This window comes from Aythya fuligula, chromosome 1 (assembly GCF_009819795.1).
Source record: "Aythya fuligula isolate bAytFul2 chromosome 1, bAytFul2.pri, whole genome shotgun sequence".
Lineage (NCBI taxonomy): Eukaryota > Metazoa > Chordata > Aves > Anseriformes > Anatidae > Aythya > Aythya fuligula.
In genome coordinates, this window is record NC_045559.1 from 108,955,312 (window position 1) to 108,970,846 (window position 15,535).

Genomic DNA, 15,535 nt, shown 5'->3' on the forward strand with positions numbered 1-15,535 from the left:
ACATTAAAACAATTAAAATGTGACATGATTTCAGCATTATTTACCATACATCACTATTGTAAATGGCATTTCATTCTGTTAATGAAATACAAGAGCCAACTCAAAGCATATCCAGTTACTAGTAAATGTGCTTTCAAGAAATATAGTATCTTTCTGTGTGTATGTTTTGCTTCCCAAAATGCAAAGCACAGATGTATTTTGAGGTATACATTAATAAATCATTACATCAAACTTAAAAGTTTCCTATTATAAAATCCCATACAGAAACATATATATATAATGTAGACTAGTATACTTAAAAAATTTATTTCAATTATGTCTAGATGAAATCAACATAACCTTCTTAATCAAGCACATTTTAACCTTCATTCAGCATCCATTACTTTAGTATGCCCATGTCATATTAGCCTGTGGTGAAACCAGTTTTTACTGAAATAAAATATGTGGGCAGCATGGATTATTTTTGATTTGAGTTTGGCCTGAGATGCTTCAAAATAGGGTATGGATGCTTGATGCTGATACATACTTGCTTGCACCTAAAATGATTAAAAGGTTAAAGAAGAAAATAAGAGCTTTCTCTCCGAAATGCTTCTTGCTTGCAAAAGACCGAGATCACTAAGGAAAAAAAAGAAAAATTACATTCCTTGGGGATGACTGGAGCAGGAAATATAAAGTTTTTTAGAATGCCATATTGAAGTCATGCTGTCCATCTGACGCCTAGTTAAGTTTTTACTCTTCTTCGTCCTTCAGTTCCTTGCCTCACACCTCCTGCTGCTGTCTGCAAGAGATTTAGGGAACCAGTGATCAGAAGGGAATGTGGTCGCCATGAGCTGACCCCATAGCTGTAAGTAGAAGCCAAGGAGCTGATTCAGAGTGGCTGTAGTTGATGAAATCCGACACCTGAAACTGCTTCTTTCTCCAGTCTGTAGAATTTAATGTGAATATGAAGGACAGAAAAGTGGTGGAGTTTCTTTGCCTTTTTTTTTTTTTTTAATAGCAATTCTGTTATCACTACTATACCGTTTCACATAAATAGCTTTGGTTTTCCTGGATTCTTTAAGCTCCCCAAAAATCCAAAGGAAATACCAACACAAAGTCTAATTTCAAGGTGTTCAGTCTGCAAGTGCAAATCACCTATTTCTCCCCCTTTCCTCTATTACTACTAGCCCTATCTCCCTTTTGCATATGGAAATAGGAAAATAAAGGTGAAAGAAATTGTGTATATATAGAATTTATACATTGTGCATGAAAGAGAATCATCAGTTTAAAGATGGGACTAACTGGTGCAAGACTACACAGTTCATTCCATCCAACATTTGTTATTTTTAACATAGGACTCTTAAAACTGTTCAGATTTTACCCTTGTATTTTAGGAACCCAAGTCCTAGGCAAAGGAAATACATGCATAGAAACTATTTCCTTCACTTGGTAAGGTGAAATGATACATAAATGATACTGGTCCACACTGATAAATGCCCAGCAATCACCTTTTCCCTTTAGGAAAGAAATCTGAAGGTTTTTGAGTTCTCCTGATTGCTACATGGAAACTACTCCTGACACTTCTGCTATACTAATCCCAATATTGACTGTCAATGTACTTTAGAAGCTCAAAGTATGAAGAAATGGTAGCTCTGTAGTTCTATGTGAATCTTCACTCTCCCTCCTTCCCTATTTCCTTAAGGGAGTTAATGTTTAAAGACCAAGTTCTTATTACCCCAGATGTTCCCAGGAAAGATGGAGCTCTTGGCCTCAGGTGAGTTAAGCAATAATTAGGTCAGAAAAAAAAAAAAAAAAATATATATATATATATATATGGACTTGGTTATCAAGTTTTCTTTCTGTTCATAATCACTATAAAGGGAGCTGAATTAGGAGACTGAGCAAAGAAAGATGTTAAAGCTGATTGGAAAAACAGATACAGAATGTTGTAAGTAGGAGGAGTGGCAATACTTAACGTGAACTACAGAAAAAGCCTTCTTCAAAGAGGAAGTAAAAATCATGGCATAACTGCAACTTTAAGATGGTTCCAGAAGTGTTTCAGCAATGCAATAGCATTGTACCATCAGTATTACTGGCAGTGAATATTTATAGATGCTTTTTTTTCCTCAGAAAAAAAAAAGAGATACACATTTCTCTTTGACCTTCAAAAGCTCTACTTCAAAAGCTTCAAAAACATCAGCTAGCACAGCGTAGGCATCCCAGTGCTGTTGGTTCTGTCCATCTCTTCCCAACTTCCACCCAATAGTAGTCTTCTATTTATATTAACAGAAAACCTGACAAGTGTGAACTCATGCTTTTGAACTCTTGCTGCAAAGTGCAGCAAGACCCTTTAGCCTCTCTGCTACATCACCAAACTGTCACTAACAAATCACCCAGAGTGCTTTTACTAGCACCCTGAGATGCAGTACTAATGACTGCTAAAACCATTTTATGGCACAGAAAGCTCTTATAGAACCAGAGAGAATGAATGTTAGTGATATTAATAATATCTCTAAAAAAAGAACTTTGAATGCATCGTGGTTACCTCTAGATCTATCAATTAACATAATTAACACTTTTCTAGATAATAGTCTGAGTAATGTTGGGATCAATTTCTTAGTACTACTTCCAAGACACGACATTTGTCTTCTCTTTGATCCAACTTTATGTTATTCATATCAAACTATTAGCTATATTTAAATAATCTTTAATGTCTTCTTTTCATAGACTTACTGAAACAAGTAATTTTATTCTTAAACTCTTTCCTATTGGGATAATTACACTTTTTTTTTTTTTTTCCCTCAGAAAAACTAAAAAAAGAAATAATTAGTTACAACCAAAGGCTGAATTTCAAGGGACACCTCACTAATGTTTTATCGCTTGCCAAGTGATTTAAGTTGCCCTTGTACCATATGTCAAGAAGATATGGTCACTCCTCGGCAATGTGGATTCATTATATAACATTAAACAACTTTTAATCTTTGAATTTTGCCACAGCAGATCAATGTCATAACATGGCAGCAGTCTCTGCCAGTGCGAATGGTTTATAAATACTAAAATAATTTGTGCATTAGGATCAAAAACTGTCTTAAGCATGCAAATAAATACTAAACAAATATTTTGTATCAAACATTTATGCAAAGATAAATAATTGTTAAACTGTAAAATTATCAGTTCCATTTACAGTACATCAACTAGGTTACAATGCATGAGAGACTAAAGGAAACAAAGAGGTTTTGTTTAACTGCAAACAATCTATCTTAAAACTGATGCACATTGTAGATATGTCCTCATAAAAACTTCGATGCTCTGTTCATTTCATTACTCACAACTAGCTAACTTACATCTCTTAGCAAAATAAACACATACCCTTTATTTAGCATGGCATATTTTGTTACTGAATTAATAATCAAACAGTATATAAAAATGATCTGAACATTTGCCTCAAGGGGAGCTTAGAGTTCATTCTCGTAGATCCTTTGCATTTTCAAGCCATTCCAAGCTAATGTTCTTAGATGACATTATAATACAGCCTGACTGCAAAATGTTATTTTTGCTTTGCTTTCAGTCAGTAAATCATTATACCTCCATGCTACTGTCCTTCCTAGGCGTCTTTGAAATCCATAGTGTGGACTGGTTTGGACTTGTTTTTGTTCTTCCTTTACTGAAAAAATAAAAATATAAACTATTTTCAGTTCATGTATACTTGTACAGGCCCTGAATCAAGTTTGTGATCACACATGGATCATCCCCTGTTTGATGGCCATTTTTGTTGCCATAGATTCCCCAACCACATAAGGGTCATGCCCATGCTGCATCAAGCACAGTGCCACAGTGGTGGGGTCAAGGTAAGAAACTGTTACCAACATTACCAGACCACCCTCTTAAGGAGTTCCTCCCATGCAATGAAGTGACTTGGATAGCATTTATTTTTTATTTTTCAGTTCACATTCATCCACACCTACTCATACAGTATAGTCTTCTCCATTTCTGGCCAGAGACTAAAACCCCTCTGGAAGACTACTCTGTAGGAATAGGTGTGGATGACTGTGTGGCCACTGTTTGAGCAGGGCAGGGGAAGGTTGATCACTTCCCTTGTATAGAAGGATGCATGGAGGACAGGAGTATACGCATCCCCAAGTCTGTTTCCAACACGCACAAGCCCACCCACCCAGGGTGACTACCACAATCATGCCCACACACATCCTGGAGCTGTACCCCTGTGACTGTGACACGCTAATGGGTGCCAGCATGTAGAGGTAAACCAGAAAGCCTCTTCCCTTCAGAGCTCTACCTCATTTCTAATGAAATAATGGGATATGAGTCAGATTCCTAGCAATGAATGACCAGTAGAAAGCTTCCTTAGGCATAGTTTTCATTCGACACTTTTGATAGTAGTTTTTTTTTGTGTGTTTTTTGTTTGTTTTGTTTTGAGTAAAAAAGATAAAACCGGTCCCAAAATACTTGCTCTGGAACACTGCAAAACCATTCACTCTAATCTTCACAGGGAACCCTGGAGCACACTGTAAAATGAGGCTAGTCTCTCCATACAGGTAGCATCTTCTCTGGTCTTACTTCTACAGTGCACCACCTTCCCTCACTTACATGCTAGAGGACAGTGCGCTGCAGTCTGCTGAAAAGAACAGGCACTTTATGAGCCTCTGCAGCTGCATTTTGGTAAAAGTATTTCAGTCACTGGACAGAATATTTCACACTGATATGTTTTCCAATTAAGTAAAAAGCAGAGGAGGAGAAGTGGCCTTTATGCCAGCACATAATTCTGTAAGTTGGAAACCTGAGAGTCAAGATCCCAACAGTACTATACATTCAGTTTTACTCAGTTACTGGTATATAAATATAAGTGAGTCAGAATTGATTTGAAATGCACTCTGAGAGAGATGAACAGTTTTCAGTCCCTCCAGACTTACCTCTGAAGTCCTACAAAGTAATGCATTATGTACCTGAGCCCATTGGAGTAATTGAAAAGACTCCTATTGATTTCAGTGGACTTTAGATCAGGCCACAATGCTATAAACAAAGTAATTGCAATGGATCAAGTAGTTTCAGTACCTCTTTCTTTAAGAAACTGATTCACTACTGCTTTTCAGATTAATAGCGCAAAATCAGGTATGTTTTTTAAATTTCTTGTGAAATGCTTTGAATGGAGAGTTCTTGCCACAGAGTAGGAACAATTTCTAAATAACTTGGGCCAGAACTATACCTATGTAATACAAGCTTATCTTCAGTGAACCTACACTGATTTCCAACAGCTATACATCTGGTTCAGGAAACAGGTTTTAGTAAGAAAGGTGCAATAAATAGGTTGAGCATATTGCTGGTTTGACCATCAAATGCAATCATAGAAACTGAGACATATACCAGGTTGGAATTTAAACTTTCTGCAAGGCATTCAGATGATAATGGAGATGGGTCTTTGAAGCAGTTTCTCCTTGCTTCCCTGGAAGAAATGAAAGGGAGAGCATCTAAGCATGAATGAGCTGATCATTTCTACTAGCTACAGGGAAGATGATTTGCTTTGCCTTATTACTACCCTTTAAGAGCCCAACGCCAGGCAAAATTAGTCATGACCTTTCAAGCTAGGCATGTCCTGGTTGGCCATGGATTGTGGCTTTCAGAAGAAAGGTCACCATGTTGTAGAAGCCTAAAAAAGAATGAGAAATCAGGTTCATTCAGAAAATTGGGGATCCCTCCTTCCCCGGCAGGATAGAATCCCTTTCTTAAAGCTCCGCACTGTGCAGCTGATCAGTTGAAGTGGTTGACTCTTTCTTTGATTTGTTTTTTGCCCAAGAACTGTGTACTTGGGATGAACCAAAATGATTTGTTAGGTAGATCATATGTGGAAATATAACTGAAAATAACCATGGAAACGCTTTTTAAAAAGAAAGATTTGTTTCAACAGATACAAACAAATGTTTGATGATATCAGAATACAGATGGATTTTAATGGAAAAAAAAAAAAAAAAAAAAAAAAAATAGAGGAAGATTTTGTCTTCCTCTATTAAAAGCTTTAGTATAACTCAAAATGAATAGTCTGGGAAAAAAAAATGTTTTTGTTCTGGTTCAATCTATTTTCTTCCTAATTTTTGTATCATTTAGTCTCTCAAACCAATAAATTAACAGCACAATCTTCCAAGATTAATTTCCAATACCTGTGTCATGCAATATTTACTTATTGGAAGTTCAGATTAATTAATTCTGTATGAACTGCTATAGCATCAAAGGCCTGATCAAAGCCCACTGAAGTCAACACTACTATTTCTATTGATTTCAGTGGGCCGTGAATCTCTCATTGTCTTCCAAAGACTGTTTGAGAGCCTTAGCCTCCACAATCCTTTTTCAGAGGGAGAAAAATCTTCCAGAAAAGGTATGAACATATATGTCATTATACTTACCAATAAATCCAGGTCCATTATAACATGTGTTCCAGATTTAGGTTATTTATATAATTGTTATTGTTATACATTAGATTCCTTTTTTATTATTTTTTTCTTTGAGTTGCCAGCCTTTTATAGTCCAGCTGCCAAGGTCTGATTTCTACAGTGCATACTAGCACTGTAGAAATTTCACTAGCCTGAATTTGCCTGCCATAAAGAGTTTGGAAAGCATGCATTTTCCTTTTCTTTATAGGGAAATGTGTATCATTAAGACACAATCTACATGTATTTTATATGGCAGACTTCATAATACCATTTTTATATGTTCAGTTCTCTCAATGAGACATATTACTAAGAAGGGTTAAATGAGAAACACAAACTAAAAGACTAAAAGTAAAGAGGAAAAGATCTTTTTTCTAATTTTCTGTAACAGTGATGTCAAATTCCCTGCTAGCGTTTCTGCACTTCAAGAGAATAGGGATAACAAAGCTTCTGAATCTGTTACTCTTTTTATTTTGCAAAAATAAATTTTATCCATAAAATATATTTCAGTTTAAACTTCTCTGACTACAATAACTTGAGAACACTCTATGAAATGAATGCAGAATGAAAAATATCCTTGAAAGTTACAGAAAGACTAGTTCAGAAAAAAAATGCATATAGATTGTCATATTTTGGTACAACACATTTTGAGAAGGAAAAAGGTCAAAAGTATTTAAGTGTGAATCAAAACATATCCTGTTTCAAAAGCTGAAATGTTTCCTATTTGCATAATAATAATGACTGTTTGAACATATTTGTGTATGCTTATCTATTTAACTTTATGTGTCTTCTTTGACAGATACATGACGTACAAAAAAGTTGCACTGGCGTGTGGCTCAAAACTAAATTTTGCTTTTTGTTTTCAATTTTACTGCTCCTGTAGCCCATCATGTTCATATGGGATGTGAACTGAAACATCATTAAACAGCTGCTAGTCCTGCTCAGAACAATCGTCCCTTTTTGTCAGAAAGTGAATTGAGTTCTTGAGTTTGCCCTGTATCACTGAGGACCCCAATATTACTACCTAAAGCCCAGATGCTATGTAGGAGGTAATCATGATGGAAGAGGTGAAATAAAAGTGCTGACAGTAGCTCGGTGTATCAATTGGTCAGCAAATCTTCAGAAACAGGTAAAGTCCTACTGGCAACCTACTTTGTGAGAAATGGAACTATTCTAATTTATCTGTGGAAAAGTCTGAAGGTGAATGTTCAGCTCTAACAGCTGTAAACTACTTGGATTTTAATAGATGAAAAGACGGTGCTTTGCATATTTGGGAACAGATGTAAGCAGTCTTTCAGTATGAATAGCTTGCCAATGGAAACATGAATTTTGCATTATAGAACCATTTTGAATTAGTATATTTTACCTTTTATGAAGCATCTGGAAACAGCAAGTCCCAAAAGCCACCAGTATCAACAGCAGCAGTGGTATAGTGGGTATTACAACATAAATTAGATTTGGAATTATACCTACAAGACAAAAAGTTCTCATTAATGCCTCCCATGTTGATATACACTTGACCACGTGAGTAAAAATCTGGAATAAAATATCAGAAATACATTACGTTACACACAAGGAAGGAAGGAAGGAATTTAGGAAGGAATTTAGGAAGGAATTTAGGAAGGAATTTAGGAAGGAAGGAATTTAGGAAGGAAGGAATTTAGGAAGGAAGGAAGGAAGGAAGGAAGGAAGGAAGGAAGGAAGGAAGGAAGGAAGGAAGGAAGGAAGGAAGGAAGGAAGGAAGGAAGAATAGCATTTATGCATTTCTTCTGTAGGAAGAGCTCCAAAAAGATGACTCAGCAATATCAATAATAAAATACTACTTCCCCAATGATATGCAAAGCATACCTTGACAATTTAAATTCTGACATTTTCTTTATGCAGCAATGCAAGATTTCCAATTTTGTGATTGAAAAATCAAGTATTTAAAATGATTTCTACAGTGCATATAACCTGTCTACTCAATTGCTGTGAGTTTCCGGGTGAGGACACCAATTATGGTTTCCTGACTACACAGCACTACAAGAGGAACAAACTCTGCTCTTCCCATTCCCTTTAAAAGACATATGTAAACTGTCCCAGAATAACGTGGAGAGAGATTAAGATGTTCCCCTGCAGGTTCCTGGGCAAAAGGAGTGGGAAGTGGTACAAGCTGGGACTCTATTATCTGCCTAGAATAGAAGATGAGGTTTACAGCTTCCAGAAAGGGTCTGTTTTTCAATAAGTGTATACCTGTGTTTTATAACACTATACAGATAGGGTACATATTGTGAAGACTTTCTTACCCATTGTTCTCTTCTGAACATATTTTCACTAGCAAGGATAAAGGCTGGGTTTGTTTGTTAGTGTTAGATTAATCTTTGTGTTTTGTTTGTTTGTTTGTTTTGTTTTTTAATAGTAATATAAATTTCAAAACACAGTTCATCAATATATCTGTTCCTCTGGAGTTGCAAACAGTGGGAACATCAGTTGGGAAACTCACTCAAATCCAGCCAACAAATGTGGAAAGGGAGTGCCAACTTTCTATAATACCGTGCTGTAATCCTGTAAAACCCTGAGTTGCTTTTTAGAGTTGTTCCATTCCTTGAATTAAGGCTATGTTACTACTCTTCAAGAACTGCAGGGCATAGGACATAATTCAGGACATAAATTGCTAAATGAAGTACTTGAGAGCATTATAGTAAGCTCCTAGGCATACATTTGCAAAATATCAAGCACCTTCTTTACTACTTTCAGCAAAGCATTTAACCACTCTTGGCATGTGGGGTTGGTGTTGGACCGGCACTGTTTAATGTTGGTGATATGTACAGTGGGATCAAGTGCACCCTCAGCAAGTTTGCCTATGACACCAAACTGTGCCATGCAGTTGACACACTGAAAGGAAGGGATGTCATCCAGAGGCTTGAGAGGTGGGCCCGTGCAAACCTCCTAAGATTCAACAAGGCCAAGTGCAAGGTCCTGCATCTGGGCCAGGGCAAACCCAAGCATAAATACAGGCTGGATGAAGAGTGGATTGAGACGAGCCTTGATGAGAAGACCTGGGCGGCTTGGTTGATGAGAAGTTCAACACGAGCCAGCAATGTGTTCTTGCAAATCAGAAAGCCAGCCATATCCTGGGCTACATAAAAAGAAGTGTGACCGGCAGGACAAGGGAGGTGAGTCTTCCCCTCTGCTCTGCTCTTGTGAGACCCCACCTGGAGCCCTTTGTTCAGCTCTGGGACACCCAGCAAAAGAAGGACATGAACCTGTTGGACTGAGTCCAGAGGAGAGCCACAGTGATAATCAAAGGGCTGGAGTACCTCTCCTATGAAGACAGTCTGAGGGAGTTGGGGTTGTTCAGCCTGGAGAAGAGAAGGCTCCAGGGAGACCTTATACCAGTCTTCCAGCACTTAAAGAAATTTGCCTACAAGAAATTGCGAGAGGGACTCTTTGTCAAGGAGTGCATTGATAGGACAAGGGGTAATGGTTTCTAAGAGGTTAGATTTAGATTAGATATTAGAAAGAAATTCTTTTCTATGAGGGTGGTGAGGCACAGGAACAGGTTGCCCAGAGAAGCTGTGGATGCCCCATCCCTGGAAGTGTTCAAGGCCAGGCTGGATGGGGCTTTGAGCAACCTAGTTTAGTGGGAGGTGTCCCTGCCCATGGTGGGGGGTTGAAATTAGACAATCTTTAAGGTCCCTTCCACTCCAAACCATCCTGTGATTTTGTGTGATGTTTGTTAAAATACAGGGTATTTCAGGACATATGACATGGTGCTTAATCTGCAGATAACCGAAAACTTCATGCTGTGTCTGTTAGGAAGGATTCCTTTGTGCTGTCTTTGTGATCCCCAGGCATCAGATATAAAAAGATAAGCACCATATGTTTGTTTATCATGTGGGGTATGAAGATGGAAGGAGATGAAGAGACAAGGCATTGGCTATCACAGCCCTAGAAGGAAATGCTCCACAGCTGGATGAGGGCTGGTGAAATCTTACATCCTAACAGAGACTCACCTGCGTCAGAGACAGCAGTGCAGATTTCAAAGACTGCTAAACTGCAGGCTTGGATCAAAATCTGGGGGGACATGGAAATATTTCTTTCCACAGTTACAAGTAGAACCACGTAGGACTCTTGAAATCAACTCAAAAGTGTTCTTCTTCAGGGCACTCTCTGGGGCGACAGATTACTTCCTCCCATAGATAATAATGGAAGTTGTTAATAATTAACTGAGTCCTCTGTTAATGTTTTTACCATATCTCTAAATTCTTATGAGCACATTACCTGTTTCAGTAGCTATAATGTGATACTGATCTTCTGGTTTCTGTGTGTCATATGGATTTCCTGCTGGCACTGTTGGAAAAATACCTGGAAAGAATATCAGAACTTTTAGGAAAACTGTGTGTATAATATATAGCTCTTATGTTGTTTAATAAATTAATCATAATTACATTTTCATTTACATTGGAAAAAATAATTTTCCCAGGATTAAACTGCTGCATATAAGTGCGTAAATTTTATTGCAAAATTGTGCTTGTATCTGGAACAAGAATTATGACCAGCAGTATTTAAAATGATAGCCATATATTTGTAGCTATTAGTCTCTATAAGATACATTTTTCACATGTTCCAGTACTAACCTATGTCTGTTAAACGTGAGTAATTTTGGAGCGTCTGGTAAATTATCCTTATAGTTATTTATTATTGCAATTAAATTCAGTGTATCAGAATTTCTTACCGTAATCTGGCTCTGCTCTGTCTCCTAATTCTTTTTCTAAGACATTGTCTGTTAAATCAATATTTGAAATTAATAGTTAAAGAGTTAAATGTGTAATAAAACAGATACTTTCATTGTTTTGCTTGTGGTATCACAGAAATAGATATATTCTCCAAAATAATAATTACTTACCTTTTTCAGCATTCAGTTTTCTTACCAAAGACTATTTGCATACTAGTGTCAATTTAATTCTAGTTCATACTTCCCCCCTCCCCTTTGAAAAGGGCTATATAGTTAATTGAAATTCTATTTCCTGGTGGCATCTGCTAGGTTATTGGCTTAATCACTGAATCTCTTAATTTCTTGTGCTAAATAAAACTCTTAACATATCCAAAGTTTCATTTATGCAGTTGATACTAAAACAGTACAAGAAAGGAAGTGTTCTTGATTAATACTTAAGTCTTATTCAGATTTTTAAAATAATGCCTAAAGAATGTTGGCTATAAAGCATAATAAAGAAGCTCAAGTTTTTGAGGTCAGATGTCAGCTTCATGTAATTTGGCAGCCCTAAATGGGCAGTGGTTTCTGATGTATCACATAAGGAAGTGAAACTACCAAAATAGGAATGATAGTATCATATTCCTTGTAATGCATAAGAAACTGAAGGACCAAATCATGGCTTTGAGTTGTACTGCAGAGGGTTATAAGTTTACTTATGGTTATTACAAAAAAAATAAAAATAAAAAATTATAAGGATTACAAAAATAATAACCTCACATTGAAAGGATGAGCACAGGAGTAGAATCTGCATGATATTTTGAATACCATATCCTATTATTAATATAATAGTGCTACTAGCCTGCAGCTCCAGGTGTCCTGATAAACTAAAAATGCTAAGAGAAATCAAAGAGGCATTAATGCCTAATAGAACAAAAGCAATTATTTCATCTCCTCTGGTAAAAACTGGCTACATTTGGCCATATATAAAGAAAGATAACAATAATACCACCAAGAACTGAGCTGTTCACTCTAGACAGCAGAAAAGGAGATGAGTTTTTAATTTGATTGTATAATCAAACCTACAGGAGCTGGACAGGAACTAAAAGTGGTTGCAATTACCAACCTATAATTAAGTTTAAGATCAGTGAATGAACAATATGATTTAAAGCCAGACTGGACATTGCAACAATGCTTAAATGCTTAAACATGAAAGTGACTACCAGAAATGTAGTTGCTGCTTGAGTAAGACTGCCCAATGAAGGACTACTCTGAACTTGCTACTGATAAAATCAGATGCAGCTACATCACGAACACATACAACCTCTCCATTTTGGCCTATGACTGGTATCATACTCAGACAGGAATGTTGTGAAAAACAACACGCTCAGATAATAAATTGAAATTCAATGTCCACATGTCACCATAACAGTCCTAGTAAATTGGCTGCATTTTTTTTATTACTAATAGTTGAAGTTGAAGCTATTACTGAAGCTATTGGAGAGAACAGGAGGGTCTTTCTTAAGTCTTCCTGGGTTTTAGATGGCAAATGTAATTTTCTTACACTGCGGTATTTTCTTTAGGTAGTGAAAGAAATGTTATGTACCTGTTTATATACATGTATACATCTATTCTTTTCTTCCATGTGATACAAAACTATATTTCTGGAGAATAGTCTTTTGCTGACAAGCACAATTCCAATGAAAAGTAAATAGCTAGGATTTTGCATTAGTGTATTTAGATACATAATAATGTCAATAATAATCTGTCTATTGTTTGCCTTATTGATGTAACATTCCTCATTATACACTAGTGATTTATTTATACACGGTGAAAAAAAAAAACAAATTCATTTTCATTGTTACTTTTATCAGTTTGTTTTCTGGAAACTCAAAATATCCAACACTTTTTTTTTCTGATAGAGAAAGCAATAGGAATTAATGTCTTTATCAGATCACAGCTGTTCAGTAGTTCGCTGGTCAGTAGTTCGCTATTGTAGAATGATTATTCCACTTAAATTTGTTTGTTTTTAAAGATTGAAATATGCTTGAAACTGAGACTTTTTAATCAAACTTACATTTTTGGATGTTATAATTTTGCTATTCTGCTATTTTTATAATAAAAGTTGTTATTATTTTATTTTATTCTCTTATTTCAAAATAATTGTGATCAGCTGTGGAAGTGATAGAATTTTGCAGATCACAGTTCCTTGAATGGCCTGTATGACCAACATGATCACCAATCACCAAAAGACAAATGACAAATAATAGACACTAATAATTTTAGAAGAAACAAAAGAGAGTGGGGTGTTAAGTGTGTGAATATATCAAACCTTCCAAGTATTCAGTATTTACTTGCAATATTAATTGCCATTTTTAACACCATTAAGACAATAGACAGTGACACAATTTTCTATCCACCAAAGCTGGTGGAAGAAAATAACCTGAATCTCTAAAACAAATGTATCATCTCCAATATATAGAAAACAGTAGGAAATACTGCCGAATTAGGTGGGCTAAATAGCTACTAAGAGTATGATTTCAAATGCATTCTGACTTCCAGCTTAGTTTTTGAAAAGCAGGCACACCACAAATTATTATTTTTCATGTCCTTGTTCTGATTGCACTGTGTTCTAGGTTATAGTTCATGTTTCCTCTGCTGACTTATACAGAACCTATGTCATGTCTGAAAGTACAGCCAAATTGCCTAAGATCTGTCTTTTTCTGTCACTATCTGAACTAGTGTGCATCTGCTTTTTGTATCTACAAATCTACAAGTGTAAATGCAGATTTTTTTTCCTGCTGTTCTGGACTTGCTATTTTTTTCTTTAAGCCAAAACTCTTAGAAATAGTTCTCATATACATACATTGGTATAAAATATCAGAGGTATGAGGTTTAATTTTTTGCAATAGGCGCAAGAGATGCTCTTGTCATCCTACTTGACAGCAAGCAGAGGAATTAGAAAATGGCCATTTAATATACTTAATGGAGAATAAACTACTGAATGAGTTGAAGTAAACCTGAGAAGGCGTGATAGTGAAGCTAACCTTGAAAACATTCTTATTGCATACAGGTAGTTTTACTTAAATTATCAATAAATAGATATATAACATCCTCTATTAATATCAACTCCACCACTCACACGGTAAAGGAATCAGTATCATGGGCAGGTCTAATGGTGTTATCACATGACATTTGCAGCTTCCCTCATAAAACAAGAGGCATTGTTTTTCTAAGAAAGGGTCACATTTATGAAATATGACTTTAGTGTCACCTACCTAGGCCATACTTGCAGATAAAATTGTGCTTCATGTTGCATCTGTCATCATTCCACTGATAAAGATATGGCCCTCCCAGACCAGGATTTGCAGTTGGCTGATGATACATCACAACACAGGCTTCACTTCCACAGGAAGGCTCATCTGTGTACCAATTTCTGGCAGTACACATAAATAAAAATGTTAAAAGCTGATGATAAATTTCATCAGAACATCAAGGAAAGCAGTTAATATCAATGAAGAAATGTCAACCCCAGTGGCCCCACCATCTACAAAGATAAGCTGCATTTCCCACAACACCTCTGTGAAAGGAGTTTAGGGCCTAGGCTACAAATACCTGGATCTTAAAAATATTATTAATAAAAATATGGCCAAAATCATCACTGCAGGCATAACATTCTGCTGTTTTCTTGCCCATTTTCATTCCCATTTGACTCTTACCTGCTCCTCTGAGCTGTTGTTATTCTGGCCTTTTTCTTAAGGAAATGAAAGTTTTATCAAAAGACAGGGTAAAACTGGAATGATTTGAATTAAATAACATGCATTAAATTACTTGTTGGCTGCCTGCCTGATCTGAGGAGGCCAGTCTTGCAGAATTTGTCTGAAATGGGAATAAAGACAATTTTAGACTGGACCTACACTATGCTATCCTTTCACAGATTGAATTTGAAAACCCTTGCTGCCAGCACCCCTTTGGAGAATTTAAGGACTCATGCTGTTAACTTCATGGGGCAGCAAGTCTTTCTGCTTCTTTCTCTACCGAAGACTTGCCAGGCATTTCACCCTCCATTTCTTTTCATGAAACCTTCTCAAGAAGCAGTTTTACAGACTTACCTGAATGGTGAAATACTTCCATCAGCCCACTGGTAGAGGTCAGGGCAAGCACTTGAGGTGGCTAGTCCATCACTGCTTCTCCACAACCCAATCCAGAAATCTCCATCAGAAATCCCAGAGCCTGACTTTGTGAGGTTTTGCAACATGTTCTCTATTAGTTGCTGCTCAGCTTCACTTTCTAAGCTCAGTAAAGCCCCGCCATCAATTTCACAAGCTTGGCGGGCCTCCTGAAAACCCACACGTCTAGACAAGTCCTGGAAATAAGCTATCTTGTAACAAGAATGTTTGAAGTCACCATAGCACACCTTTTGACC

The 15,535-nt window shown here is 36.5% G+C and overlaps 1 protein-coding gene across 1 annotated transcript in view; it reads right to left on the reverse strand.

Moving 5' to 3' along the window:
• Positions 1 to 746: 746 nt before the first annotated feature.
• Positions 747 to 15,535, reverse strand: part of CHODL (chondrolectin) — a 29,438-nt gene continuing 14,649 nt past the window's right edge. The window contains exons 2-8 of the mRNA XM_032195883.1: positions 15,222 to 15,534; positions 14,388 to 14,545; positions 11,134 to 11,181; positions 10,680 to 10,763; positions 7,783 to 7,885; positions 3,565 to 3,643; positions 747 to 923 (exon numbers count right to left, since the gene is read on the reverse strand). Of these exons, the coding sequence (XP_032051774.1) occupies positions 747 to 923; positions 3,565 to 3,643; positions 7,783 to 7,885; positions 10,680 to 10,763; positions 11,134 to 11,181; positions 14,388 to 14,545; positions 15,222 to 15,534 (962 nt within the window). The remainder of the gene's footprint in view (positions 924 to 3,564; positions 3,644 to 7,782; positions 7,886 to 10,679; positions 10,764 to 11,133; positions 11,182 to 14,387; positions 14,546 to 15,221; position 15,535) is intronic.